At 39.8% G+C, this 27,040-nt stretch overlaps 1 protein-coding gene across 2 annotated transcripts in view; it reads left to right on the top strand.

Annotated features, from left to right (window-relative positions):
* Positions 1-27,040, top strand: part of LOC122564812 — a 106,343-nt gene that overhangs the window by 3,958 nt on the left and 75,345 nt on the right. For both annotated transcript variants that reach the window (XM_043720095.1, XM_043720097.1), the window contains exons 2-3: positions 11,438-11,528; positions 14,909-15,033. In XM_043720095.1, coding sequence (XP_043576030.1) covers positions 14,940-15,033 — 94 coding nt within the window. In that variant the 5' untranslated portion in view covers positions 11,438-11,528; positions 14,909-14,939. The remainder of the gene's footprint in view (positions 1-11,437; positions 11,529-14,908; positions 15,034-27,040) is intronic.

Below are 27,040 nucleotides of genomic sequence, written 5' to 3' on the forward strand. Positions count from 1 at the left end.
ACCTTACCATTAAGTGTATAAGTCCTGCTAAGATTTGCTTTCCCAAAATGCAGCACCTCGCATTTATCTGAATTAAACTCCATCTGCCACTTCTCAGCCCATTGGCTCATCTGGTCAAGATCCTGTTGTAATCGGAGATAACCCTCTTTGCTATCCACTACACCTCCAATTTTGGTGTCATCTGCAAGCTTACTAACTGTACCTCTTATGCTCGCATCCAAATCATTTATGTAAATGACAAAAAGTAGAGGACTCAGCATCTATCCTTGTGGTACTCCACTGGTCACAGGCCTCCAGTCTGAAAAGCAGCCCTCCACAATCACCCTCTGTCTTCTACCTTTGAGCCAGTTCTGTATCCAAATGGCTGGTTCTCCCTATATTCCATGAGATCTAACCTTGCTAATCAGTCTCCCATGGGGAACCTTGTCGAACGCCTTACTGAAGTCCAAATAGATCACATCTACTGCTCTGCCCTCATCAATCATCTTTGTTACTTCTTCAAAAAACTCAATCAAGTTTGTGAGACATGATTTATCACGCACAAAGCCATGTTGACTATCCCTAATCAGTCCTTTCCTTTCCAAATACAATGTTTTATAAGTCCCAACTCTTTTCTAACTCAACATTTGGGATCAGTTTCACCTATGCCCTCTATTTGTTTGTATTCAGCTTCTGAAACCTCGAAAGGAACTCCATCTTTTTCATATTAAATCTTGTAATTGACTGGGATTATCTACATTTGAGGAGCCTGGTATGAGCAATCACCCAAGTGATTACCTCAATAATCATTGAGAATTTTAATACTTTCTGTTCATCTGAATTTACTGTTACTATTTATATTTGAATACCACCTTTTCATGTGCCATGGCATCCCAAGGTGTGTCACAGAAGCATAATCAGTCAAAACATTGCACAGAAGAAGATATCAGGCAGGATGATGAAGCTTAATCAAAAACACTGATTTGAAGCAGGATCTTAAAGAAGAAGAGAGGGGAAGAGAAGTTTAGTGAAGTGATTCCAGAACTCAGGGCCCTGAGAGCTGAAGACACAACTATGAATTGGGGATTGAAGGAAGTGAAAATTAGTGGGACTGGATTTGCAAGCATGTAGGGCTCTGAGATGTTGTAGGGTGGGGGTCTTGCAGAAACAGGAAGGGACAAGACCATGAAAATATTTGAACAGTTATGTAAGAGGGGTGTTGCTGTTCAGGTGCCAATGTAGACCAGTGGACAAAGGCATGTTAGGTGAGTGGGACTTGGTGCGAAATAGATGATGGTTGGCTGAGGAGCTGAAGTTTATGGGTACATTCAGAATGTGAGACTGGTTGTGGACCAATGGTAAAATGGAGGTGGCAATTGCACAGGTGAGTATCTGCAAAATGTGCTGAGGCAGAGTGAAGATGGGTGATGTTCTGAAGTTGTAAATCAATGGTCTTTCCGATGAAGAATATATGGGATTGGAATCAGATAGTAAACTGAGATAATCGAGCAGGCCTGAGGTACTGAATGGCCTACATCTGCCTGTAATTTATATGTTCAGCCTGAGACAATGGACAGTGAGGGCAATGGGATACTGCAAGGTATGCTCAAAGATGATCACCAGTTTCCTTCTACTCAGCATTGTTTAAGCATCACACCCCTTCCTGTTATAGACCTGACAGGGTTTGTTATTCCTGTGTTTACCTCCTGGGTTATGTCAGCTTCGAAATTCCTCTGTGCCCTATGACCACCTGTTTCTGAAGGTTACTGTATTCTTCCCACAGCATCACTTCACCAATCTCCTCACAGGCTGTGTCAAGTATTATTAGAGAGATATCAATTTGCTTTAGGTGAAATAGGTTCCTCCTCTGTTAAAATTGATTTTTTTATTATTATTTCTGTCTTTTAAGTCGCAAATTGTAAACACTTAGGTTGCATGTAATTAACTTACAGAGGTGATTTCCACGACATGTTTTGTGTAACCAATTCATTAACGTGTTCTTCAAAAAAAATGCAATTATTTTTATTTGTTCAACAGATGTGGGTATTACTGGCCAGGTCAGCATTTGTTGCCCATCCTTAATTGCCTTGGAATTGAGTGGCTTGCGAGGCCATTTCAGAGGTCAGTTAGGAATCAACCACATTGTTGGGGGTCTGGACTCACATTAGGTCAGAACAGGTAGGAACAGCAGATTTCCATCCCTAAAGGAACTAGTGAACCAAATAAATTTTTATGACAAACAATGTGGCTCCGTATAACTCATAGAGAGTATTCTTCCCTTCTTGTGAAATGTGATAGTTGTGTTGTTCCAATTTCTAAACAAATGCTGTGCCAGGTTGGAAAGAGATTTTCAATTAAAAAAAAGCCAAACAACTGCAGAATGTAGAAACCAGAAACAAGATCGGAAATTTCTGGAATAATTCCACAGTTCTGGTAGCATCTGTGGAGAGAGAAACAGAGTTAATGTTTTGACTCTTCTTCAGAATGTGTTCTGAGAGCAGTCCTGAAGAGTGTTTCAATATTCGTTATTGTAGGTTCGTAGAGATTTACAACATAGCCTTTCATTTGTGTGCAAATGAGACACACCCATTGTGTCTGTGTTATGCTGAGTCCTCTTATAATTAGCCAAGTCCTCACTGTTGTCAGCACCTTATAATGTTGGATACGATCTGAGGCATTTTTGGAATTTTGTTGCCCCATCATTCTCACAGGGAGTAGTGTAAGCAACTGATACCAAAGGATGCCCATGCAATGTTTTAGGCAGAAAGTGTGCTCAATTGTGATGAATAGTAAATAGGATTATTATATATTAGTGGCTAACTACATTACATCAAAGATACATGATCATCCCTTCTGAGATTCTAGGCTCAATTTAAGAGTGAGAGAAAATTTTGTGACCAAAACGTTCTCTTATAGTGTGTAACAAGCACAGAACAAAGCAGAATCAGTTGACTGCTTCAGAAGTAGTCCTTTATATCTTGCTGGGCAGAGCCTCTCTCAGGAATTTAATTAACTCTTTCAGATACTAAATATTTTATACAAAAAAATCCAGATCCTGACCACTATCTGGGTAAAAAGAATTCCCTCTAACCCTGTTACCCTACGTTTATGCCCACTGGTTATGTGTGCTCCAAACAAAGGGACACGGCTCTTTTAATCCACTGTATCGAAAGTCCTCATTATTTTATAGACTTCAGTTATGTCTCCCAGTAATCTAATCTTTTTCAAAGAAAATAACCTGAGCCTATCCAATCTCTCCTTATAACTTAACTTCCCCAATCTGGGCAACTTCCTCATAAATCTTGACAGTACCATCTCAGCACAATCACTAACCAACAATAACTAATCTTTTATATAGTTCCAGCATTAACTTCCTGCTTTTATCTTCTGTGCCTCAGCTAATAAAGGCAAGTATCCTGTCTGCCTTCTTGACCATCTTATTGGCTTATCCAGACACCTTTAAGGATCTGTGGACTAGCATTCTGAGATCTTTTGATCTTCTACTGTTCCCTGTAACCTACCTTTTATTGTATATCCCTGCACCTTATTAGGCTCTCCCATTCCCACACTTCTCCGGGATGTAATTCCATTTGTCACTGTTCTGTTCATCTGATACTGCATTCCAAAGCTTTCTTCCTCATTGCCAACCTGGCAGCCAATTTGGGGATTATCTGTAAACTTCCTAATCGTCTCCTTACATCCAAATCCAAATTATTCATACGTACCACAGAAAGCAAGGGGGCCTAGTGCTGAGCCGTGTAGAATCCCACCGGTCATTAACTTACATTAATGATCTGGATGAAGGAACTGAGGGCATTGTTGCTAAGTTTGCAGATGACACAAAAGTGAAGGAACAGATAATGTGGAGGAAGCAGGGAGGCTGCAGAAGGACTCAGAACAGGCAAAGAAGTCCCACGTGGAATATAATGTCAGAAAGTTTGAGGTTATACACTTTAGTGGGAAGAAAAGAGGCATCAACTATTTTCTAAATGGCACAAAGAGACTTGTAATTCCTAGTTTAGGATTCTCTTAAGGTTAACATGCAGGTTCAGTTTGCAGTTAGGAAGGCGAATGCAGTGTCAGCATTCATTTCAAGAGAGCTAGAATACAAGAGTGGAAATGTAGTGGTGATGCTCTGGTCAGACAGCATTTGGAATATTGTGAGCAATTTTGGGTCTGTTTCTAAGGAAGGATGTGTTAGCCTTGGAGGGAGTTTCAATCTCACTATCTCTCGATGATGCTTCTATATATTATTACATTATAATCACAAACAACATTAATGAAATATCTTAAATGAAAGATAGAAAACTGAATTAAACTAAGATTTCTTTCAGGCCTGATAACACTTCTGGGAGTATGGAATGAATCTCCTGACAAGAAAGGAGCCTGAATTAACATCTGTTTCTCCACCATGAATTACTCTTTGACTAGTTATAAACTGACTCAATTTGCCAGATGAGCTTGCTTGCTGCTCTTTAATTGTCACATCAATGCTCACACTATTGAGAAAGAAAATCAACTTCAAGCCAATGTCCAGGTTGATTCTATTTTATTTCAACAGGTTGATTTATCTCTCATCAATTACTTGGATTGTACAGATCCTTCATTAATACAGTGAATACCATTAAATTTTTACATTTGTTATGGTTTAGCATGAGAGAAAAGCAAATTAATATTCAACTTCCAATCACACTACATTTCATCTCATTTGTTCTAACCTGTGTTGGTCTGAGAGTAATAACCACCTACAGTCTCTCAACATTGAATGGTGAATAGTCAGATCTTGAATGTAATCACATTCCTCCTACCTCTGTAGGTGGTGTTTGCCAACTAAAACACCAGTTTAAGCGATCGTTTACTGCCTTGGCATAAATTAAACTTCACTCATCATCAAATCATTATTTATCATTTAGATCTAACTGATCCATAATTCCACAACTGGCAAAGATAGGTTTCTTGAAAGAAAAGAAAATGTGCAATGTGAGAGCATAGAAGCGAGCTTGATAGGTCAGCACAGTGATATGATAAAACCGGCTATTAATCTTTCAAATCACATCAATTGACATAAAAGCCTTTGATTTTATTTTGAAAAGTAAAAATAAGATGGACACTTTAAATTGGTTACCAAGGCCACCTGATTTGAAATACCTAGTCTCAACAGAAATTTACAAAGGAACCTCTAAATAACGTGGCAATTGTATTCAAATTGGATCGAATAATGGGAAATGGAATATAATGGCAAATGCATATTTATGGGCTGGAAGAAGGTTTGTAGTAGAATTCAGTATTGTGACTTTTGCTTTTTATGCTACATATTAATATTCTAGATTTTGGTGTGCAGGTGACAATTTTAAACTTTGTGGATGATCTGAAACTTGAAAGCATTGTAACCTGTGAAGAGGATAGTAGAGAATTCCAAAAGGACATAGACAAGTTGGTGAAGTAGACAGATAGATGGGCATATGGATGGCGGATGAAGTTCAGTGCCAAGAAGTGTGTGGTGATGGTTTTTGGTCAGATGAATATGGACGTGAACGTAAAGTAGGAGGTACAATTACTTAAGGATGTACAGGAACTGAGGATAGGAATAAATTATTGCAGATGTTGGAATATGTACTGAAAACAAAAAAATGCTGGAGATCACAATGGGTCAGACAGTGTCCATGGAGATGGAGCAAGCTAACATTTCGAGTCTAGATGACTCGTCATCAGAGCTGAAGTGAAGTGTGACGGGGACAGTATTTATGCTATACTTGGGGGTGTGGCGATGCAGGGCCAGTGGGTGTAGGGTGCTGATGGAGAAAAGATGTTGATAGTTTAGATTAACTGATTGGAATGTGAGACTGGCAGAACAATGGTGTCTTTTGTTGTCTTGTTCTGCCATTGTCACATTTCGATCACTTAATCTGAACTATCAACATCTTTTCTCCATCAGCACCCTACACCCACTAGTCCGACCTCCCCCAAACTATAACTTAAATGCTGCCCGCTCCACACTTCATGTCAGCTCTGATGAAGAGTCATCTAGACTCGCGGCATTAGCTTGCTCTTTCTCCACGGACACTGTCTGACCCACTGTTATCTCCAGTATTTGTTTGTTTTCAGTACAGGAGCAGAGGGACCTGGATGTTTATGGTATAGTTTGCTGAAGGTGGCAGGATAGATGGATATACAGTAAATCTGTATCTGGGCTTTATTCATAGGAAAATCAAGTAAAAGAGCAAGAACATGGAGGTTGTGGTAAATTTATGAAAGACTCATGTTAAATCTCAGCTAAAGATGGGCTACGGTGAGATTCGTGGTAGGATCAGCTGAGAGCGTGGTGATGCTTATCTCAATGTCAGGAGCATCTCTCTCCCACCTTTTATGATTTTGCCGTGCAGTAATGAGTCTCTCGCTGGGCTGTGGTGAGAGGCCAATTAAAGGGATTATAACTTGTTAAACGCCTTACTAACTCTCAACTTGCCTCATTAATATTCAACTTTCTGTCTTACCAAGTGCGCCGAATAAACACGATGCTGAGAAATCTCAACATGGCAATCTCAGCGGGTATGTGGTGGCTTCAGCTGGCCGCTGGCAGTGAGGAGCCGCCATATTACTGAACACAAAACAGCACTTCAGGGCACAATTCATGGCCACAAGCCACTTGCACCCCTCATCCACAAAGATTGGCACCTGGCGTTTACCAATCCCTGATCCCAGTCTGTATTTGTTTCCTTTGTGTGCACTTCTGCTGGCTCAGGTTTGGACTTGTCTGACTGCTTGCCTGTATGTGTTGTTCCCCTACTCAATAATGACAAGTTAGATGTGACCACTGGGCACTGGGAAAAGAATGGGCACTCAATCAGGGACTTCAGGTGGAATGTATCTAAAAGTAGGTAAAATATGTGGCCTGGTGATTAAGCAGCGATTTTGGTGAGATAACAGACTTAGATATGTGAAGGGGTATCAGCAATGCCAACTATGTACTGTGGCACCATGGCTTTGTAGTTGCTATTATGTTGCCAGTGAGGGGCAATGGCAGATTTCCGATGCTTTGTCGAGTGCGTAAATGGCATTGGCACAAGTGATGTCAGTCTTTCTGCAGTTGAATGCTGAGTGGTGACTTGTTATGCATGATAAGATGGGGCTAGAAATGGGCATCAGAAATGCCAATGGGGCAGGGTGAGTAGTTAATGAGGTGTATTTGGTAAAACATGACAAAGAATCTCACTAGGCTTTGCTGTGAGATTCCCTCCAAAAATCTTTATGCAACTTGCATTTTGCTAAACAGATGTAAAATTCAGCTCTGTATGCGTGGTGTGAATGCATTCGTGTGAGAAGAGAAGAAATATATAAACATGGTTTTAGTGTGAGAAGCTTCAGTAATGAGGACAGATTGGAGAGTTTGTGACTGTTCTTGGAGAGAAGAAGGCTTAGAGGAGATCTGATAGAAGTTTTCAAAATTATGAGTGATCATGAAGAGTAGATCATAGAATTATAGAACCCCTACAGTGCGAAACAAAGCCATTCAGCCCATCGTGTCATACTGACCCTCCAAAAAGCATCCCACCCAGACACAGCCCCTCACCCTAACCCTATAATCCTATAGTTACCATGGCTAATCCATCTATCCAGTACATCCCTGGACATTACAGGGCAATTTTGCATCGCCAATCCATCTAAGCTGCACATCTTTGGACTGTGGGAGGAAACTTGAGCACAGGGAGAACGTGCAAGCTCCACACAGACAGGTCCTGCTGAAACAGCTCCCACTTATAAAAGGATCGAGAAGGCAAATTTAAAGGGGTTTATAAATTTTGTTATGTTACAAAACTTAAATATCATAAAATATAATAAATACAAAATAGAAATATTATGTAACGTTTTCACATGGTGAATGGTTTGAGTCTGGAATGCATTGGTAGTGTGATACAGATAGAGTCAATTAAGGCCTTCAGAAGGGCATTGGATAATTATTTGGGTGGAAATAATAGGCGAGGGTCTGGGGAAAAGGCAGGAGAATGATGCAAAGTTACGGTGCTCATTTAGAGAATTAGTGCAGACATGATGGGCTATTTGGCCTCCCTTAGCAACACTTGGTGATTCTGGAAACATAACTATTGTTGCAAACAAATGACCAAAACTGGAAACCATGCAATAGCACTGAGATAATAATTAATCCATAACTCCCCACAGAATGTACCATCACCTGTCTCTCATTTTGCAATTCTCAAGCTGGAACCCTAGCTCTGTTATAGAATGAGATATAGCACAGAGATAGAGAATTCAAATATAAGGGAACTTCAAGGACCATAGCATCCAGTTTGGAAAAAAGACATGACAATTTGAAAAGACTGTCTCCAGAAGAAAAACTGGTTTTGCAGGCTTCACCAGGGATCTTAATGGTCAACTTTGGAACTTATAACTCTTTCACTTAAGAATTGTAATTGGTTTCAATTCCACCTCCCCTCATACTGTACAACATTCTGTTTGCTTAGATGGTAGTGTATGTATGGACGTGATATGCAATTGGGACAGATTTTACCTTCTAGTAAAGTTTGTACTTTCACTGAGAGAGTTTGCATAAAAAAAATGAACTACTTAATTTAGATTACCTCAAGTGATGAGGCAGGATTGCTTTCCTACAGTATGACATGTGGTGAAGTACATAAAGTCATACAGCATAGAAACAGACCCTTCGGTCCAACCAGTCCATGCTGAACATAATCCCAAACTGAACTAGTCCCACCTGCCTGCTCCTGGCCCATATCCATCTTAGCCTTTCCTGTTAATGTACTTATCCAAATGTCTTTTAAATATTGTAACTGTGCCTGTAACCACCACTTCCTCAGAAAGTTCATTCCACTTGGGAACCACCCTCTGTGTAAAAAGTTTGCCCCTCACCTTTTTTAAATCTTTCTCCTTTCATCTTAAAAATGTGCCACCTAGTCTTGAAATCCCTTATCCTAGGGAACGGCACCTACCACTAACCCTATCTACACCCCTCATGATTTTATAAATCTCTTTAAGGTCACCTCTCAATCTCCTATCCAGCCTCTCCTTATAACTCAAACCTTCCATATCCGGCAACATCCTTGTAAATCTCTTCTGAACTCTCTAACTTAATAATATCTATCCTAATATAGGGTGACCAAATTGGACACAAATTAAAAAGCACACCTTTTTTATAAATTCAAACTGCATTATACCAATCTCAGGAATGGAAAGACAGGAATTTATTCACCCCCTCAGAACTTGGTCATAACAATAGGTACATCTCAGCAAAATCGATGGGAACTTTATTTACCCCACGAACCCCACAGTTTTTGAGGGGGACAATCCCCACAGTGATGGTAGGAACTCACCTGGCAGTGCACTCACCAGAGTATGTGCATTAATTTGGTAAGGATTACCCAATTGCCGTGGGAATGATGGGATATTAGAGAGCGCAAGCTTGCTTTATTTTTGGCTGGCTGCTTCAGTCTTTGATTGGGGACAGGAGCTCTTGTACTCTGAAATAAATTTGAAAAGTGAGGTGCACTGGAGGTGAAAATGGCTCAGCGCAGAGTCTCATCAATACCTCAGAGAGCCAAGCTTCTTTGATCTTAGTGATCAAAGAGATTTTTAGTTCAGTGGAGACTACAGTAGGAGCTCTAAAGACTATCAAACATGTTTAACACATTTTCAGACTTCCATATAAAAAAACTCTATCAAAAGAAATGAAAATGAGTAGAATAAGAATTAGTTGAGATCAACTATGCAATAGCACTGAGACAATCATTGCAGAATATTACTTATTTGTGGAATTGCTATTATTTTAGAAATAGTCTTTTTTGATTTGTGTCTGACTGTAAATATATTTAAATCTTTATATTATTTCAAATACTTTTTTTAAAACTGCGTGCAATGAGAAGTAATGTCTAATTGCATAATAACTTGTAAATGTAAATACTGTTTTTATAGAGCAATTCAAGAGGCTGTCGTCTCTCTTGTTTCTAACTTGCACAAAGATGTGTAGCCACCATTCAAAAGGCAGAAATGAATACATTATGTATAATGATCAAAATGGAAAGAAGCTGGAAATCCAGATTACATTGCATTTTTACAAAAATGCTGTAACTTTGTTTTATTTTCATTTAAAATACTGTCTCTTCTTTTTGCCTAATGACATTGGGAACCAAGGACTCACCTGTTGCTATTAAAAGCTCTTTTGTCATACAAATTCAAAACTCATTTCTGTATGAAACGAGAGGTTCGTACAGAATAGACATGTGCGATGAACAGCATTTCCAGAGGTTTTCTCCTTTCATGCACGTTAGTTTCCATGGCAGCACAATACCTTTGCCTTACCCTGGGTGTGAAAGCAATTCATAAATTCAGTGCATGTAGTGTCTTATATTGCAGAGAATTAAAGGTTGCAATGAACATCAGTATTAAAAAAAAACAGTATTTTTTTTCTTTGTATTTGCAGACTGCTTGTGTTGTTCAGCACTCCCTAACCAACAGACTTTTGCAGTGCTGCTTGAGCAGCTTACTACAAGTGATGAAGGACAAAGCTCAGTATGTTCATGGGAAGTGTTGAACTTCCTGCCTAGGAATGAAAGCTGACCTCTAGTGAAGTTACAGATGTATGGAAAAGGTTTCTTCTATGTGCAATATGCAATGGAGTCTTAAATGTATGTGCAACTCCTGTTGGAATATCAAAACACTGTTGCACTGCAGAGCAGATCTGAAAATTTGACATCGATGCATGATTTTCAGTTTGAGTACTGCCATCTCAACAATCAAGAACAAGGAAGATACATTTGCCTTTGCAGTGCAGGAAACAAAACTACCATGCTGTGCACAGTAAGCTAGGAGAGAGTGAGGACTGCAGATGCTGGAGACCAGAGTTGAAAATTGAAGGGCTTATGCCTGAAACGTCGATTCTCCTGCTCCTCGGATGCTGCCTGGCCTGCTGTGTTTTTCCAGCACCACATTTTTCAACTGTGCACAGTAAGCGCCCACAAGGAGCGATGAAACAAGTAATCGGGATGCTGTACAACACAAGCAGTCTTAGGTGTGGCTTGTCTAAGTATTGGGTAGAACACATCCTATTTCACTTTGAAGACCAGTGCAATCTTTTACATCCACCTAAGAGACAGGGCCCTCAGTTTAATGCCTCATTTGAAAGGTAATGTCACATCCTGAGTGCCACCCTGCAGGGTCAGCCCAGCGATTACATGTTCCAGAATCTGGAGTGGGTCCTGAAACTATGATCTTCCAACTCAATGGCAAGATTATTACTACTAAACCAAGGCTGACTCAGACGTGTGAGTAACACCTGTGTTTAGGTGTTTTGTAGAGAAAAATAAGGTGCATGGTTTGATTCCAAAGATGTCTTTAATAACAGAGCAGATCTCTGCCAGATAGAGCTTTGGAGCAGATGCCTCTACCCCTTTTGAATGTAGTAAATACTATTTCAATCTTTTGACAGATTAAAGGGAATAAAGGAACAATAAAAGAAAAGAAATGTTCTCTGACAAGAATGTAACCAATTCCAGGAAATAACCAAACTGCTCTAAAGGGTAGGTAAAGCTTAAAGTAGCAGTTTCTGCTACTCCCACACTACATTTTTCAATGTTCCTCTACCAGGAATAAGACAAAAGCAGCAAGTCACACTTTAACATAAATACACAGAAGTGTAAATATATTGTTAATCACACGCTACTTAGGAAAATAATACGGGGTTGTGTGACACAAAATTAAATAAAACATGCAGCACTGAAACAAACCATTCAACCCAACAAGTCTCTGCTGGTATAATCCCAGAAATTGCTGGAGAATCTCAGCTGGGCTGTGGATAGAGAAACAGAGTTAACATTTTGAGTCTGGTATGACTTCTTCAGAACCAAAGATGTGTCATATTGGACTCAAAACATTAACTCTGTTCCTCTCTCCACAAATGCTGCCAGACTTGTTGAGTTTCTCCAGCTTTCTCTGTGTTGGTTTCAAATTTCCAGCAGCCCCATTATTTTACTTTATTTAAATCTGTGCTTGTAATTGCATTTCATACCAGTCTTCTCTCAGTTGACCTGATCAGTATCAGAATACTTGAATTTAATTGCACTGATGCTAATTTTAAATACATAGAATCCCTACAGTGTGGAAACAGGCCATTTTTGCCAACAAGTCCACACTGACCCTCCAAAGAGTATCCTATTACCCTATTACTCTACAGTTCCCCTGACTAACGCACCTAACCTACACCGTTCCTGAACAGCATAGACAATTTAGCATGGCCAAACTCACTTTATCTGCACATCTTTGGACTGTGGGAAGAAACTGGAGCACTCAGAGGAAACCTATGCAGACACAGGGCGAATGTGCAAATTCCACACAGACAGGTGCCCGAGGCTGGAATTCAATCTGGGTCCCTGGCACTGTGAGACAGCAGTGCTAACCACTGAGCCATGTGGTGCCTGTTTGTACATGACAGACAACAATGTGTAGTTAACCACTATTTTATCTTAAAGTCTGCCATGGATCAAACACAATCAGAATTTTACTTGTGTCTTATTTTAAGACCACTAAGAGTGGGAAAAGTGTTAACTCCCTGAAATTAAAATGATATACCATAATTGGTCAGGACAATTTCTATTTACCCGCTGATGATATATGGTAGCATCAGAAGAAAAATTGCACCCGTAAATTTAGTAGCTGCCCATTTTGTGTTGTAATATGTGATTTGCGTAGAAAACTTTCCATAAAACAGTCATGAGGACATTCCCAAGCTTAGAAATACAGTGGAGGATGACATTTTTACTGTGTGCTCTTTGGCAGATTATTTCTTTTCTCCTTTACAGGAGGAGAGAAATGACATTGGTACTTGTGTTAGGTCTAATGATTGTTGTGATTATAAACTGCTATCATGCAGTTAAGTAGGATTTTTCACAACTAAGGAAACAAAATAACTAAAGGTATATGATTTTAAAGAATTTGACATGTGCTTCGAGCCTATAGTGAATGCTGGTAAAATTTTATTAGTGCCTGCCATTTCAAAAGTTAAGCAAAGACATTTTAAATTAACCTGTACAGAGATATTATGACACACCATTGAAACCAGGCCTTCTGGCAGAGCAAAAGGGACACCATCACTGCACCACAAGAGCCCCTGTATGAGTCATGTCTATACTTCCATTTATTACTTGTAGTCAATAACTTACAAGTTGGTGTATGTAGATTAAATGAACATGCCTCCTTGTGGAGGATATCATCAATGCAGACAAGTGCTCTGGTTATTCTAATGTTTACAATATACAGGGACTGTGATAATTTATTTTTTACTTTGTGGATGTGGGCATCACTGACTAGCCCAGAATTTATTCCTCATCCCTAATTACCCAGATGGCTGTTAAGCATCAACAACGTTGTTGGAGTCACACATAGATCAGACCATGCCAAGGATGGCAGATTTCTTTCCATTAAGGACATGAGTAAGCCAGACGGGTTTTTACAACAATCAACAGTGGTTGCATGGTCACCATTGGGCAAGTGTTTAATTCCAGACTTTTATCAAATTCAAATTTCATCATCTGCCATGGTGGGTCTCAAACCCATGTTCCAAAAACAATAGAATTAACATGTCAAGTCCAATATGACTTCTTCAAAACTGTATACTGAATTTAAAATGTTAACTGTCTCTTTCTTCATAGATTCTGCTAGACCTGCTGAGTTTCTCCAGCATTCTCTGCTTTGATTTCCAGTATTTTGCCTTTTTACCCCAAAACCATAGCTTCTGTGACAAATGAGTGACATTGTCTTAACCAACTCCACACTGAAGCATTAAATAACAGTTCCGCTAGCAATATTAAAAATATACAAGTTATAAAAGTCTGTCGGAACAGAAAATTGATTATTGGTGGAATCACTGCATGGGCAATAAAAGACTTTGATTTCCTTACAATTGGGTTCTGGTGCCTGGTTTCACTTTGTGCATGCACAAGGTGTTGGGAAAGATAAATGATCAGAATGGTACCTAACTTTATTAAGGTTCGCTTCAAGAATTGGACTACTTGGTTTACAGAAATTCCAAACTAAATTTAAGATTTTTAAATGGAATTTTAAAAGGGATTGGATGGGTTATTAAAGAGAAGTGCAACTGTAGAACCAGAGGAACTACTTTTAGGCAATCTCTCTTCTTTTCACAGAGAGTCCCTGCTTTAAATGGAAGACATGTTCATTGTCCTAAACTCCTTAAAATTAAATGGCAAGGTCACAAGCTGCAATTACCCCTCCAAGCCGTTTACCCATGCTGACTTGGAGAAATATTGCCCTTTCTTCAGTGTTGCTGGATCCTGGAATTCCCTCCTTAAGGGCATTGTAGGTCTCCCTGTAGAAGGTGGAATGCAGCAATTCAAGGTGGCAATTCACCAGCACCATCTGAAGGGCAACGAGGGATGGGCAATAAATGCTGGCTCAGCCAGCGACACCCACATCCCACAAGTGAATAATAAAACAAAACACTTTTTATGAGCAAAGGCATGACTGGTGAAAGAGGTTTACTTTGTAGTTATTTATAGCTATTGAGGAATAACGGGCTTTGCAGTCACAACAGTTATTTTAGGGAGACTTTTTTCTGTTTGGTGATTGTGTGGTTGAGTGATTGGTGTGTGATATCGTACCACACCTGGAGGGAGTTACCTAGTTCAGTTTGAGTAGGGCCCTGTTATGGTTCAGTGGTAGTATTCTAACCCCCTGGTTCAAGTCCCACCTGCTCCAGAGGTGTGTCTCTGAACAGGTTAAGAAAAATATATAATGGAACTCAGTGCCTTTTTTTTGTATGTGTCAATAATATGTATATGTAAGTATCCACCATTATATAAAAGCACTGCATTTTCTCTGTTAAAGCCAGACAATTGCCAATGAGTTGTGATCCATGTCTGAAATGGAATTCATTGTTTTCCAGTGTGGAACGATATTGTTCTTCAGCTCAGGTGATGGAAAAGGTGAGCAGTGCAGTACTACATCTCCTGCTCTGGAGTGTAATCCAAGACTACTATATATGGAACAGTATTTGTACAGCAGAGCTTGGTAAGTAGGGTCATCAATTGTAGCTGTTACCTGGAAACTGTCAGTGAAAGAAAGAAAATCATGGTGTTGTTCAGAGAAACCAATCAGAGAGGATCAAGGAACCAGATTTTTGAATATATCAAACTGATGACTCTGCATTATTTTAGCAAACGTATTTATTATCTCTTAACAAAAATATCCTGATAATAACCTTTACAGCATTATTTGCTAACCTACCAGTTATGTAAATAAGCTCATTAGAATGAATATCAACAACGTTTTCCATTCTCACAGATTTCTCAATCAATAGTTTTCTGTATTACTGTATATACTGAAATCGCTAAATATGATAGGAAAATGATCAGCAACTTGTAGGGGTGGCACGATGGCTCAGTAGATATCACTGCTGTCTCACAGCACCAGGGTCCCAGGTTCGATTCCAGCCTCAGGCGACTGACCGTGTGGAGTTTGCACATTCTCCCTGTGTCTGCGTACGTCTCCTCCGGGTGCTCTGGTTTCCTCCCACAGTCACAAAGATGTGCAATTTAGGTGAGTTAGCCATGCTAAATTGCCCATAGTGTTAGGTACATTAGTCAGAGGGAAATGGGTCTGGGTGGGTTACTCTTCGGAGGGTTGGTGTGGACTGGTTGGGCTAAAGGGCCTGTTTCCACACTGTAGGGAATCTAATCTAGTATTAAAGGAGGGCACCTAAGCTAGAATCATGGTGACAAACATGATCCTCAAAGATTTCACTATAAGTTGAATATGGTAGATCTTCCTTTTTTGATGAGAAATCAAAATCAAATCAAGACTAAGCAGATTTTGGGCAGGCCTTGCACCTGTCAATCTGCCCCTAAGAGCTGACAGCCAGTGAAATGGCCTATTTTGCAGGCCCTGGGAAGGGAATGGAGGACTGGGTTGGAAAGCTGTGGTGAATGGAGCAGCTGAAGGCTCGAACATGGGGGTGGCTTTCATTGGGTACGAACAAGGAAGCATCCTTCCCCAAGGGTAACGAGGCCACATGGTAGATGACCTGCGTATCTCCCACCATTGGTAAAATGCCAGAGGTGATTGGAGAAATCCCATTACGTCAATATTCATTTGGCCATTTAAAAGCCTCAAGGTCATCTGCCAAGGAACCAATACCCCCTGCCCATCCCCACCCCCAACCCACCGACCAGCCCACTCCTGAGGTGGGTGGAAAATCCCATCCAGGGATTCATAAAATTACATAATCTCATATTGACAATGTATCTTGGTGTGCTAGTTGCTGAACTTTGTATTACAATAATGATTTTAACTAGGATTTATTGCCAGTGGGAAAAGCCACTGGATCAATTAGAGTCATAGAGTCGTAGATATGTACAGCATGGAAACAGACCCTTCGGTCCAACCCGTCCATGCCAACCAGATATCCTGACCTAATCTAGTCCCACCTGCCAGCATCCGGCCCATATCCCTCCAAACCCTTCCTATTCATATACCCATCCAAATGCCTCTTAAATGTTGCAATTGTACCAGCCTCCACCACTTAGCTCAAATCCTCCAACCCTGGCAACATCCTTGTATATCTTTTCTGAACCCTTTCCAGTTTCACAACATCTTTCCGATAGGAAGGAGACCAGAATTGCATACAATATTCCAACGGTGGCCTAACCAATGTCCTGTACAGCTGCAGCATGACTTCCCAACTCCTGTACTCAATACTCTGACCAATAAAGGAAAGCATACCAAACGCCTTCTTCACTATCCTATCTACCTGCGACTCCACTTTCAAGGAGCTATGAACCTGCACTCCAAGGTCTCTTTGTTCAGCAACCCTCCCAAGGACCTTACCTTTAAGTGTATATGTCCTGCTAAGATTTGCTTTCCCAAAATGCAGCACCTTGCATTTATCTGAATGAAACTGCATCTGCCACTTCTCTGCCCATCAGCCCATCTGGTCAAAATCCTGTTGTAATCTGAGGTAACCCTCTTTGCTGTCCACTACACCTCCAATTTTGGTACTAACTGTACCGCTTATGCTTGCATCCAAATCATTTATGTAAATGACATAAAGTAGTGGACCCAGCACCGATGCTTATGGTATTCCACTGGTCACAGGCCTCCAGTCTGAAAAACTACCTTCCACCACCACCCTCTGTCTCACCAACGGCAAGTCTTTCCACACAGAAAGCCAGTGTTGTCATGGTAATGCCAGTGAACTGTGAATTGAGAACCCCAGGCTAATGTCCTGGAGATAGAAGATCAGATCTCCCCGGCACATCATTAAATATTTCAATTCTGAAAAGGTATGGAATGAGAAGCTGGTCTCATGGTGAACGTGTAACGATTTGCGGATCGCATTACGGAAGGCAGTATGTCTGAACTGGTCTAGCTTATATGTGATTCCAGACTCTCAGCAATGTGGTTGACACTTATTTGTGCTTTGACAGAGCCTACAGGGCAATTAGGAATGGGCATCAAATGCCCACCTTTGCCAAGGACACCAATTCCCTTCAATAAATATTATTTTTTAAAAAGTCACCAAGTTCTTCTGTGCACTGGCCAAAATTCCTCCTTCAGTCATCACAGAGCCTCCTAAGAACAAAAACACAAATTATTTGAGCACTCAGAGGGTGGTTGCGGCCTACTGGAGTGATCGAACCCACCTGGAAACTTTCCTTGGGGTGACTCTGTTCAGTGCATTAACCGACCTATACTGAGGGATGTCGGGAGGTAGAGTCGCAGTGATAGTGGAAGTCCAATTGCTTAGTTTTGGCTGCAGAGAGGAGACTGCTACCTTCTCTGTCCTCTCATTACTTCCTGAGTGGGGTTGACACTCGTGACAGATGTTCCCAAGGAGATAGACACTCTTGCCTTTCTCAGAACTCTTATTTGAATGGAGGTTCTTGGACAGGTGCTGCTACTTTCTCCTGGAGATGGTCTGATGGCTGTGCTCTCCTCTGGCCCTGGGATTGTTGGAGAGTGATCTGAGGGAGTGGCAGTGCTGCAGCAAGCTTGGTGTTGGAGGTGAAATGGATTTCTTTGGCTGTGACAAAGTAAAGTTTGAACAAGTGTAAACTGGTAGCTGAGCTTCATACACTCTAACAGTGACTATACTTACAAAGCACCTTGCTGGCTATTGACTGATTTGGGACACTCTGAAGACATGAAAAGTGTGGTATTGTAAGAGGCCTTTCATCTGCTTTGTGGTTCTTCTTCCCTTACCTTCCCATTGTCTTTTGGGGGACCCAAGACTTTCCAATCTGTGGCCTTGTGCTGGAACATACTCCCTTAAATCATGGAGCTAGAGCTTGTCATAGAATCCCTACAGTGCAGATAGAGGCCATTCAGTCCATCAAATCTGCACTGACCCTCCAAAGAGCATCCCACCCAGATTCCTATCCTATCTTTGTAACCCCACATTTCCCATGGCTAACCCACCTAGCATGCACATTCCTGAACACTGGGCAATTTCCCATGGCCAATCCACCTGACCTACACATCTTTCAATTGGTGGAGGAAACCGGAGCACCTGGTGGAAACCCACACAGACAAAGAGAGAATGTGCAAACTCCACACAGTCAGTCACCCAAGGGTGGAATATATATATACTATATATATATAGTTAACTTTGTTGTCATTTCTTCCAATCTTACCTTTCTATTTATAACATTAAAAAAATCTCATGGACTGGAACAAAAATAGCACAATTCTCGTAACACTGGAAATACCTCTTCCCTGCAAACGTACCGTTGTGTTGTCCACTTGGTTCGTCGAGCATCTCCAGTGATAATAGTTTGGTTTAGGGATGTGTAGGTTAGATGCATTAGTCAGGGGAAAATATTGGATAGGGGAATGGGTCTGGATGGATTACTCTTTGGAGGGTCGGTGTGGACTTGTTGGGCCGAAGGGTCTGTTTCCACACTGCACGGATTCCACAGAAAATTAATCTAGATTAGATTAGATTAGATTACAGTGTGGAAACAGGCCCTTCGGCCCAACAAGTCCACACCGACCCGCCGAAGCGAAACCCACCCATACCCCTACATTTACCCCTTACCTAACACTACGGGCAATTTAGTATGGCCAATTCACCTAACCTGCACATCTTTGGACTGTGGGAGGAAACCGGAGCACCCGGAGGAAACCCACGCAGACACGGGGAGAACGTACAAACTCCACACAGTCAGTCGCCTGAGTCGGGAATTGAACCCGGGTCTCTGGCGCTGCGAGGCAGCAGTGCTAACCACTGTGCCACCGTGCCGCCCACATCTAAAAATGAACTAACTCATACTTCACCATTGTTGAATTTCTATTTTCTTCATTTCTGGATTAAAGATAACAACTTGTAACAATGAGGCCTAAAGTTCCAACTGGAAGCAGCCTGACTTCAAACCTGAAAAGATAACATTGGTACAGACAAAATTTAAATTTAATATTAATCTTGCTCTCTGTGCACCTTTTCTGCAGCTGTAACGTTGTATTCTTCACTCTGTTCTATTGTCCTAATGCACCTTGTATGGTATGATCTGCCTGTAATGCACATGAAACAAAACTTTTCACAGTACCTAGGTACGTGTGACAAGAAGACATCAAATCAAATCAACAGAAGTAGTGTGTTGAAAGCTTTGCAATTCTGACAGAACTTGCTGTCATTCATATCGTAGAGGAATGTAAGAACTCTAGAGATTTAAAGATCTCAACAAGGGTAGTCTCATTAAAAATGGATTTAATATGAGTGAGGGTTCTTCAAAAAATGATCAATTCTGAATCCAGTTGAGGTGAGAATTTGATAAACCTCAGCATGGCTAAAACCACAATGCAGGCAAGCCTCTAATAATACTTAAAAATTAATTATTTCGGCATCAGTGGACATTCTACAGGGAATGGAAAATTCATGGTTTAAAATGGACAAGAAGCAGAACTTTAATGGTAATATGTTCTTCTGATTAGAAGTGTATTCTCTTCATAATAATTTTTAAATTTCTTAAATTTTGCCAGTACTGTGTTCACTAGTGTATGCACTTACATTCCTGTTTAATAACTCCTTGAAACCTAATCACGTTATAGTATATCACTGCAATTGCCAATCATTCAGCTCCTAAAACAATCTACTATAATCATTTTTTTTTCATTTTATAGCAATCGCATATACCAGAACACACTGAATTTTACAGGACCAAAGCAGGCCATTTGGTCCATCAGCTCTATGTTGGTTGTTTATGCTTCACATAGATCAGTTCAATGTTATTATGCCTTGTAGATGTTTCTTATTCATTCAGAGGATGTGGGCACCGCTGATTGGGTGGACATTTGTTGCCCATTTTAGTTTCCCACAGGTCAGTTAAGAGTCAGCCACATTGCTGTGTGTCTGGAGTCATAGGGAGACAAGACCAGGTAAGGATGACATATTCCTTCCCTAAAGGTCATTAGTGAACCAGATGGGTTTTCCCAACAATCGACAATGGTTTTATGGTCATCATCAGATGCTTAATTCCAGATTTTTAGAAATTGAATTCAAATTCCACCATTTGCCATGGCAGGATTCAAACATAGGCCTCCAAAACATTACCTAGATCTCTGGAGTAATCATCTTGTGATAAAACCACTAGAATATTCCTTCTTCTAAAATTACTAATGCACTTTGAGGGCTCTTATAATACAGTGATAATGTCCAAACCTGTGAGATGGAAGGCCTGGATTCAAGGCCCATCTGCTCCAGAGATATGCCATTACACTTCTGAACAGGTTGAATAAAAAAAAGCTTGAGAATCTCTGTCTTGCAAACCAATGGAGAACTGAAACATAAAGGAGAAAAATCCGTGTTATTAGAGCAGATGGTGAGAATAATTGCTATTTCTTATAGAGAGTCAGTACAAGCATGATGGGCTGAATGCCTTCCTTCTGTGCTGACTGGTTCTATCTAATTATGTTGTTCTGGCCAACTGATTTGAGGAGCTACTGAAGATTTTTTTGAAGTTGCAAATGTTGACAGGTGTGGGAAGCTTGGTCAAAATTGAAATAAGGTAGCAAATTGTTGCTGCTTTAATATTGTTTTATATTTTCTCATTGTTACTTGTGAAGTTCAATGTAAGGAGTGCTTTGAAAGCTTCACTGGAAGATTCAATTGTGAGTTAAGCTGGAAGGGTGTCAGTTGGATAACAGATCAGATGTGGAGGTTGGACAAGCAATTGACTCTCGTTTCATCTCACATTAGCATTTGGTAAAGCACTTTGCATCAAAGACAAACACTTATCTTTTGGACAATCACAACATAGGGAGAAAAAGCAGTTGAAACAATTTGATCAGAAGCAAGCTCGTTAGTTCACAGATCGCATCTCAGATTAATTCTCTCATTTATTTTTTGTAAGATGTGAAAGCCCTAAAAAGTAATAGATTTATGTGACTTGACAGTTGCCTGGAAACCCTAAGCTTTGCAGTCTATCATGTTCATGCTCAGGAAAAAAAAACAGGTTGACCTCTCTTCAGAAATTTGCTAAATTTTTCTAAATATTTCAAGAGATCGGAATAACTTCAGCTAATGATGATCCTCTCATCTACTTTTAGTGAAATTGAGAAGTAATCTGATGAGTTTTCATGTTTCTCTTGAATAGACCCAGATATTATCTGTAGTTAAAAATCATCTGGCTTATGAATCAGAAACAGATAAACTGTTAACAGTTGTTACAAATTTTAGATTTTATAGGATTGTTATGCCTTGGGACTGTGTGCTTTTAATTTAGGATAAAATGGAGAAGCAAATGGGATTCCGTGAACTGTTCTGGATGTTGCTGACAGCAAACCTGGGCTGGTGTGGATGTTAAAGATTAAAGAGGAGCCCAGGTTGTTTTACTGGCAAACTGTTCACACTTGGAAGCAACAACCAAATCCTTTGTTCTGACTGGGCTGTTGGTCTCCACACTTGGAGGAAGATGTAAGGAGATATCAGGTTTTGAAAATGGTTATGCTTTAAACTTCCCATTTAGATTCAAGATAGAATGAAGTTGGGAATTTACAGAGTAGCTAATAGACATTTCGACCGAATATAATGTTTATGTGATTCATGTTGCCAATGGAATGGGCCTTTTTGAGAGAAGAAGTCTACGGAGAGTCATTGTGGGATTGGCTTATAGGTTGTTTTCTTGAACTGTCAGTGAACCTTGTAGTTCATTTGTCTGAATCTAAGAGTGCGAGGTGTCTAAGTGATAGGAGCAGCAAGATTTTATGTTTCACTATGCAAGAATACAGAATGAGCTGTTATAATCACAGTTGATGTTATTATTGGATAAGCGATTACCAGACTGAAATTTGGCTTGATAGATCATAGTTTTTTTTATTTAACAAGGTGGTCTTTCGCTGAAATGGAAGCACAGAATGGTCTGGTTTCACCAGTAAGACAGAAGTTATTACACAAAAAAAAGATAAAATGGAATAAACAAGCCTATTTATGTATAACCCAATTTAATAAACTGAAAACACATGATAAGTATAGTCCTTTCTGTTCAAACACCATCAGATTACAGTACTCAAATACCAGAGGAGATTTCCTTTTCTAACATATCTAGAGGTTTGACTTAATTTTTTCATAGAATTCCCTGTCTCAAGAGTTTGATAGCTTCTTACTTGATTATTCACACAACTGAGCTTAGACTTTCTCAGCTTTGAATAATCTATTCAGAGTTCTAACCAAATATTTCTGGTCTGGAACATTCAAATTAAAGTCCTTAACGTAAAGTAAATTATTTTGTCACTCTTCTGAATGAACCCCTTTTTCTAGGGGAAACGTTTCATATCTCACATTTCACCAGGATTTGTGAAAGCTGAAAGCAAAAATTCCCAATCTATGGGTTTTCTCTGAAGCAAAAAAATCCCCAATTCTTCTAACTGAAAGCAAACTACTGCTGTTCAATGTTTGCTCTATCTGCTCATAAAAATCTCCCAATGCAAACAAATTCCCATTAACATCCAGTAATTCCCTTTCTCATGTTAGTTTAAAAACAATCCTCAGCTGCAGAATTACAGACAAGTTAATCATTAACATCCCTCATACACGCAGACCAAAGACCACATGCTACCAGTTCAAATTCCAAACTTTGAAACAAATTATATTAATGCAAAAATATTTATTTATATCTCATGCACATTATATTACAGAGCACTTGCTCCAATTGAAGAGTTTAGGTTTGTGAGGATTTAAAAGAGTCTCGAAGATTTTGTAGCTTTGGTCAGGGGGAAGGAATCTACAATGTAACCCTCTCAAAGCAGCCGGTTTGGGGATTAAGTGTTTTCTGACTGGAAAAGAAAAAGACAAGAAGCAAACTCTCAGAGTGCAAGAAACATTTTGGGCTGTTTCTGGCATGATTGTGTCTATTTAAAGACAGAGTAAAGTATATCTGTGAAAGTAAAGTCATTTTAAAAGTAGTTAAGAAGAAAGCTACGTACGGAAATAGTGTTTAAGTCAAGAAAAGTTATTAACTTCAAAACTGCCATGCAAATACCTTAACGTGGTCACTGGGAATTTGAATTTATTTTTAAGGAAATCGGTCAGTCCATGAATCATAACACAGCAAAGTTCGAAATTCCAATCTCTGAACCCCAGGTACGTGGCTGTAAGATGAATGTTCAACTTTGCTTCTTTTAAAAAGCCATGTTTGACCCTTTTTTCAGTGATGTTATCCTCTGCTCCACCTGAAAAGATGATGGTTCAGAAGTTCTGGGAACGGGGTGTATTAGGTTCAGAAGACAGCCAAATGGGGAGAAGGAAGTCCCTAAGAACTAAATCAGTACTGAATCAACCTATATTTCCAAAGTGCACCTCATAAAAATTGTTTCAAAAGTGACATTTACATGATTTCAGGTGGAAGTGGAAGGGAAATTAAATACAAATGTTGTGGAGCAATCAATTAAAAGATGTCAATTAATGCCAGGTTTCCTGGAGTGCAATTCAGATATTGCACTCCAGTGTAAAATGTTTTTCAACATATCCCATTTCTACATCCCCATGAAGGTTGAAAGCAGCAATATGTTTCAAGGACCACAGAAAGCAATCAAACATGAATTAGGACAGCATTCAAAGCACAAAAGCAAATCCCTCAGCAAAACACATTCACCCTCCGTAATAGGTTTAAAAATATAGTCAGCCCAGCCACTTAGGGACAATAGTAATAAGACTATACAATGTAAGAGGTCTTTCCATCTACAAACATTGAAAATAAAAATGCATCTTTCCAGTACTCCATAGAAATCTCAACCTAGATCATTGAGCCTTCCTGCCACCACTTCAGTGCTACAACAGAATGAAGAAGCTTTTTATTATTTACACAGATTTTAGCCCTGTATAAAAACTCAAACACAAACAATTTTCTTAGTTAAACCTGGAAGTCTTGTTATGACCCCTGTAATGATCAATAACTTCATAAAAATAATGAATTTCCTTAATGACCAATGGGAATAACCCAAGGTCAAGGGTTTTCATTTTAATACTGTTAATTAAACTGCTAAAATCAGTATAGATCTGCCATTACTTAACAGTCAACTAATGACCAAACTAAAGAAAAGATGCTATTGAATTAACTAGCCATTGCAATTCAACTCTACAACATGCTCACTTTTCCCCATCATACCGGGTCAAAATTTCAGGTGTCCTTTGAAATTGTTGTTCTCAGCCTGAGTTTCCAAGATCCACTTTTCACCACTTTGGTCACTTCCGGTTTACTAAATCTTCAAGAGCCCAGTATATTCTATTTCCTTGTTCTCAAATGGAAAACAAACTCTCATTAGCATCCTTTATTTGGATGTTAGCAGAAAAAAACAGTATTTTCTTCCCTGTCTTTCTGCTTCTCAGAAAGCATCTATCCTTTATTTCTGTCAATCTCTGAGTAAAAGATGTGAAAACTGTCAGGTGGCATTTTAATAAGTTGTTGCTTAGTTTTCTCCCCATAGCAACCAGATCACATGGGCATGTTTCTGGACATGCATTTGTCATGACTCCACCATTCCATTTTCCATTGTGTTCTATTTCACCTTAATAGAAAGGAAGTTTCTTAAAACATAACCATTTTCTCACGACCAGTTCCCAGAACAATCTACAACAGGTGGAAGCAGAGATGACAAATAGTTTTGTGCAGTGCTAACCACTGTGCCACCGTGCCGCCCACTAGGAAGTTTCTTAAAACATAACCATTTTCTCACGACCAGTTCCCAGAACAATCTACAACAGGTGGAAGCAGAGATGACAAATAGTTTTGTGTAGAATTTACAGCACAGATACAGGCCATTCACCTAACTAGTACATCACCACACAAGCTTTGTGCCACCTGAATAGGATATCCTTCCTTTAGAAATCTGTAGTTCAGCTTATCCTTATCTTTGAAATCAGAAACTGAGTGAAAGGAGTGAACAAATTATGAGTGATTATTACTTAATGGTATATTAAAACATCACCTTAAGGCTGTGGCTATATTATTTATCATTTTGTATTGTGCATGGTTAATTAGATGCCCAGTTTAATAATTAATTAGTGACTCAGTGACTGATTTTGGGAAGTTGTATAGGTAGAATAGAATAGTTGGAACTAATCATTTAATAGTAGTTACTGCCGTTCAGAATATTCCCGGAGGGTGCACTTCCCATCACTATTCTGGGTTCTTTCCATAATGTGGATATGACAGCCAATTGAATGTTAGAGCCTTATCTGCAGTAGGACAACAATTTACCTTGACGATCTGATATTGTGAAAAACCATAGTAATTCAACAGCTCACAAAAGTATTCCATATCTGAAGAAAGTAAAATGGAAATTTTGAATGTGTTGCACATATTAAGGAAAAAAAAAGCATTTTGATAGCAAAGTAAAGCCATTAGCTGTAAGGAAACTGGTACAATTAACAGATAAATTAGGCAATTTCTGCTTGGCTTTGCACAGAGTACAACTATACCTGCCAACTACATGCACATACACAGAACGTTGGTGTCAAGTCAAGAAAATACATGTTATATACACACACAGATACCTTTTAAGGCACAAAATTGATTTCACTTAGACTTTAATACTTACTGTATGGTAGGTTTTCAGTGTTGGAAAAGTTTCCCATTACAGTTCATATTAGCAATGTATTAATAGGAAGTGGCCTTTCATTCTAAGCGCTGGGTCAATTTCAGTTCCACTTTCAACTCAATTACTGAGTTTGAGAGAGCCATCTAAAGCTTTGCTAGTCCTCAATAACCACAAGATCCATTCCAGGCACAAATTTGTTTCAATGTGTTTGACAGAATTTATTAAGTTTATCATAAATCCATAGACTGTGGAAGCAGGTCATCTGGCCCATCGATTCCACTCTGACCCTCCAAGCAGCTTCTGACCCAGACCTACCCCTCTACCCTATATTTCTCATGCCTAATCTACCTAACCTACACATTCCTGGACACTAAGGACAATTTAGCATTGCCAATCCACCAAACCTGCACATGTTTGGCTTGTGGGAGGAAACCAGAGCACCCGAAGGAAACCCATGCAGATTTGGGGAGAATGTGTTATCTCCACACAGGTAATCATCCGAAGATGGGTTTGACCCCAGGTCCCTGGCACTGTGAGGCAGCAGTGCTAACTGCTGAGCCATAGTGCCACCCCATTGGGTGTTATTTATTTATCTCCATAAATATTATTCAGTAAAGCAATAGTTTTTCAGTTGATCAACTAGGGATACCATCTGGAGAAACTGGTTGATTGGGTGCTTGTCTCCTGGTATGATTCCTGATGAAGGGCTTTTGCCTGAAACATTTTCCTGCTTCTCTGATGCTGCCTGACCTGCTGAGTTTTTCCAGCACCACACTCTTGACTCCTGCTGTGTTGTGTTGCTGAAGTCCTCCTCTGTGTCTGCTCATCCATTTTTGCGCAATGACCCATTATGAGTCATCACTTATTAACTCTAGGTAGCCATTACATAATCAGGGACATCCTGAACTCCAGTTGGTTTGCAAGCACACAGACAACTCTTGATTAATCCCAGACTCGGTTAAGCAGTGTATGCTTCATTCCTCGTTGG

The sequence above is a fragment of the Chiloscyllium plagiosum genome, chromosome 30 (assembly GCF_004010195.1).
Source record: "Chiloscyllium plagiosum isolate BGI_BamShark_2017 chromosome 30, ASM401019v2, whole genome shotgun sequence".
NCBI lineage: Eukaryota > Metazoa > Chordata > Chondrichthyes > Orectolobiformes > Hemiscylliidae > Chiloscyllium > Chiloscyllium plagiosum.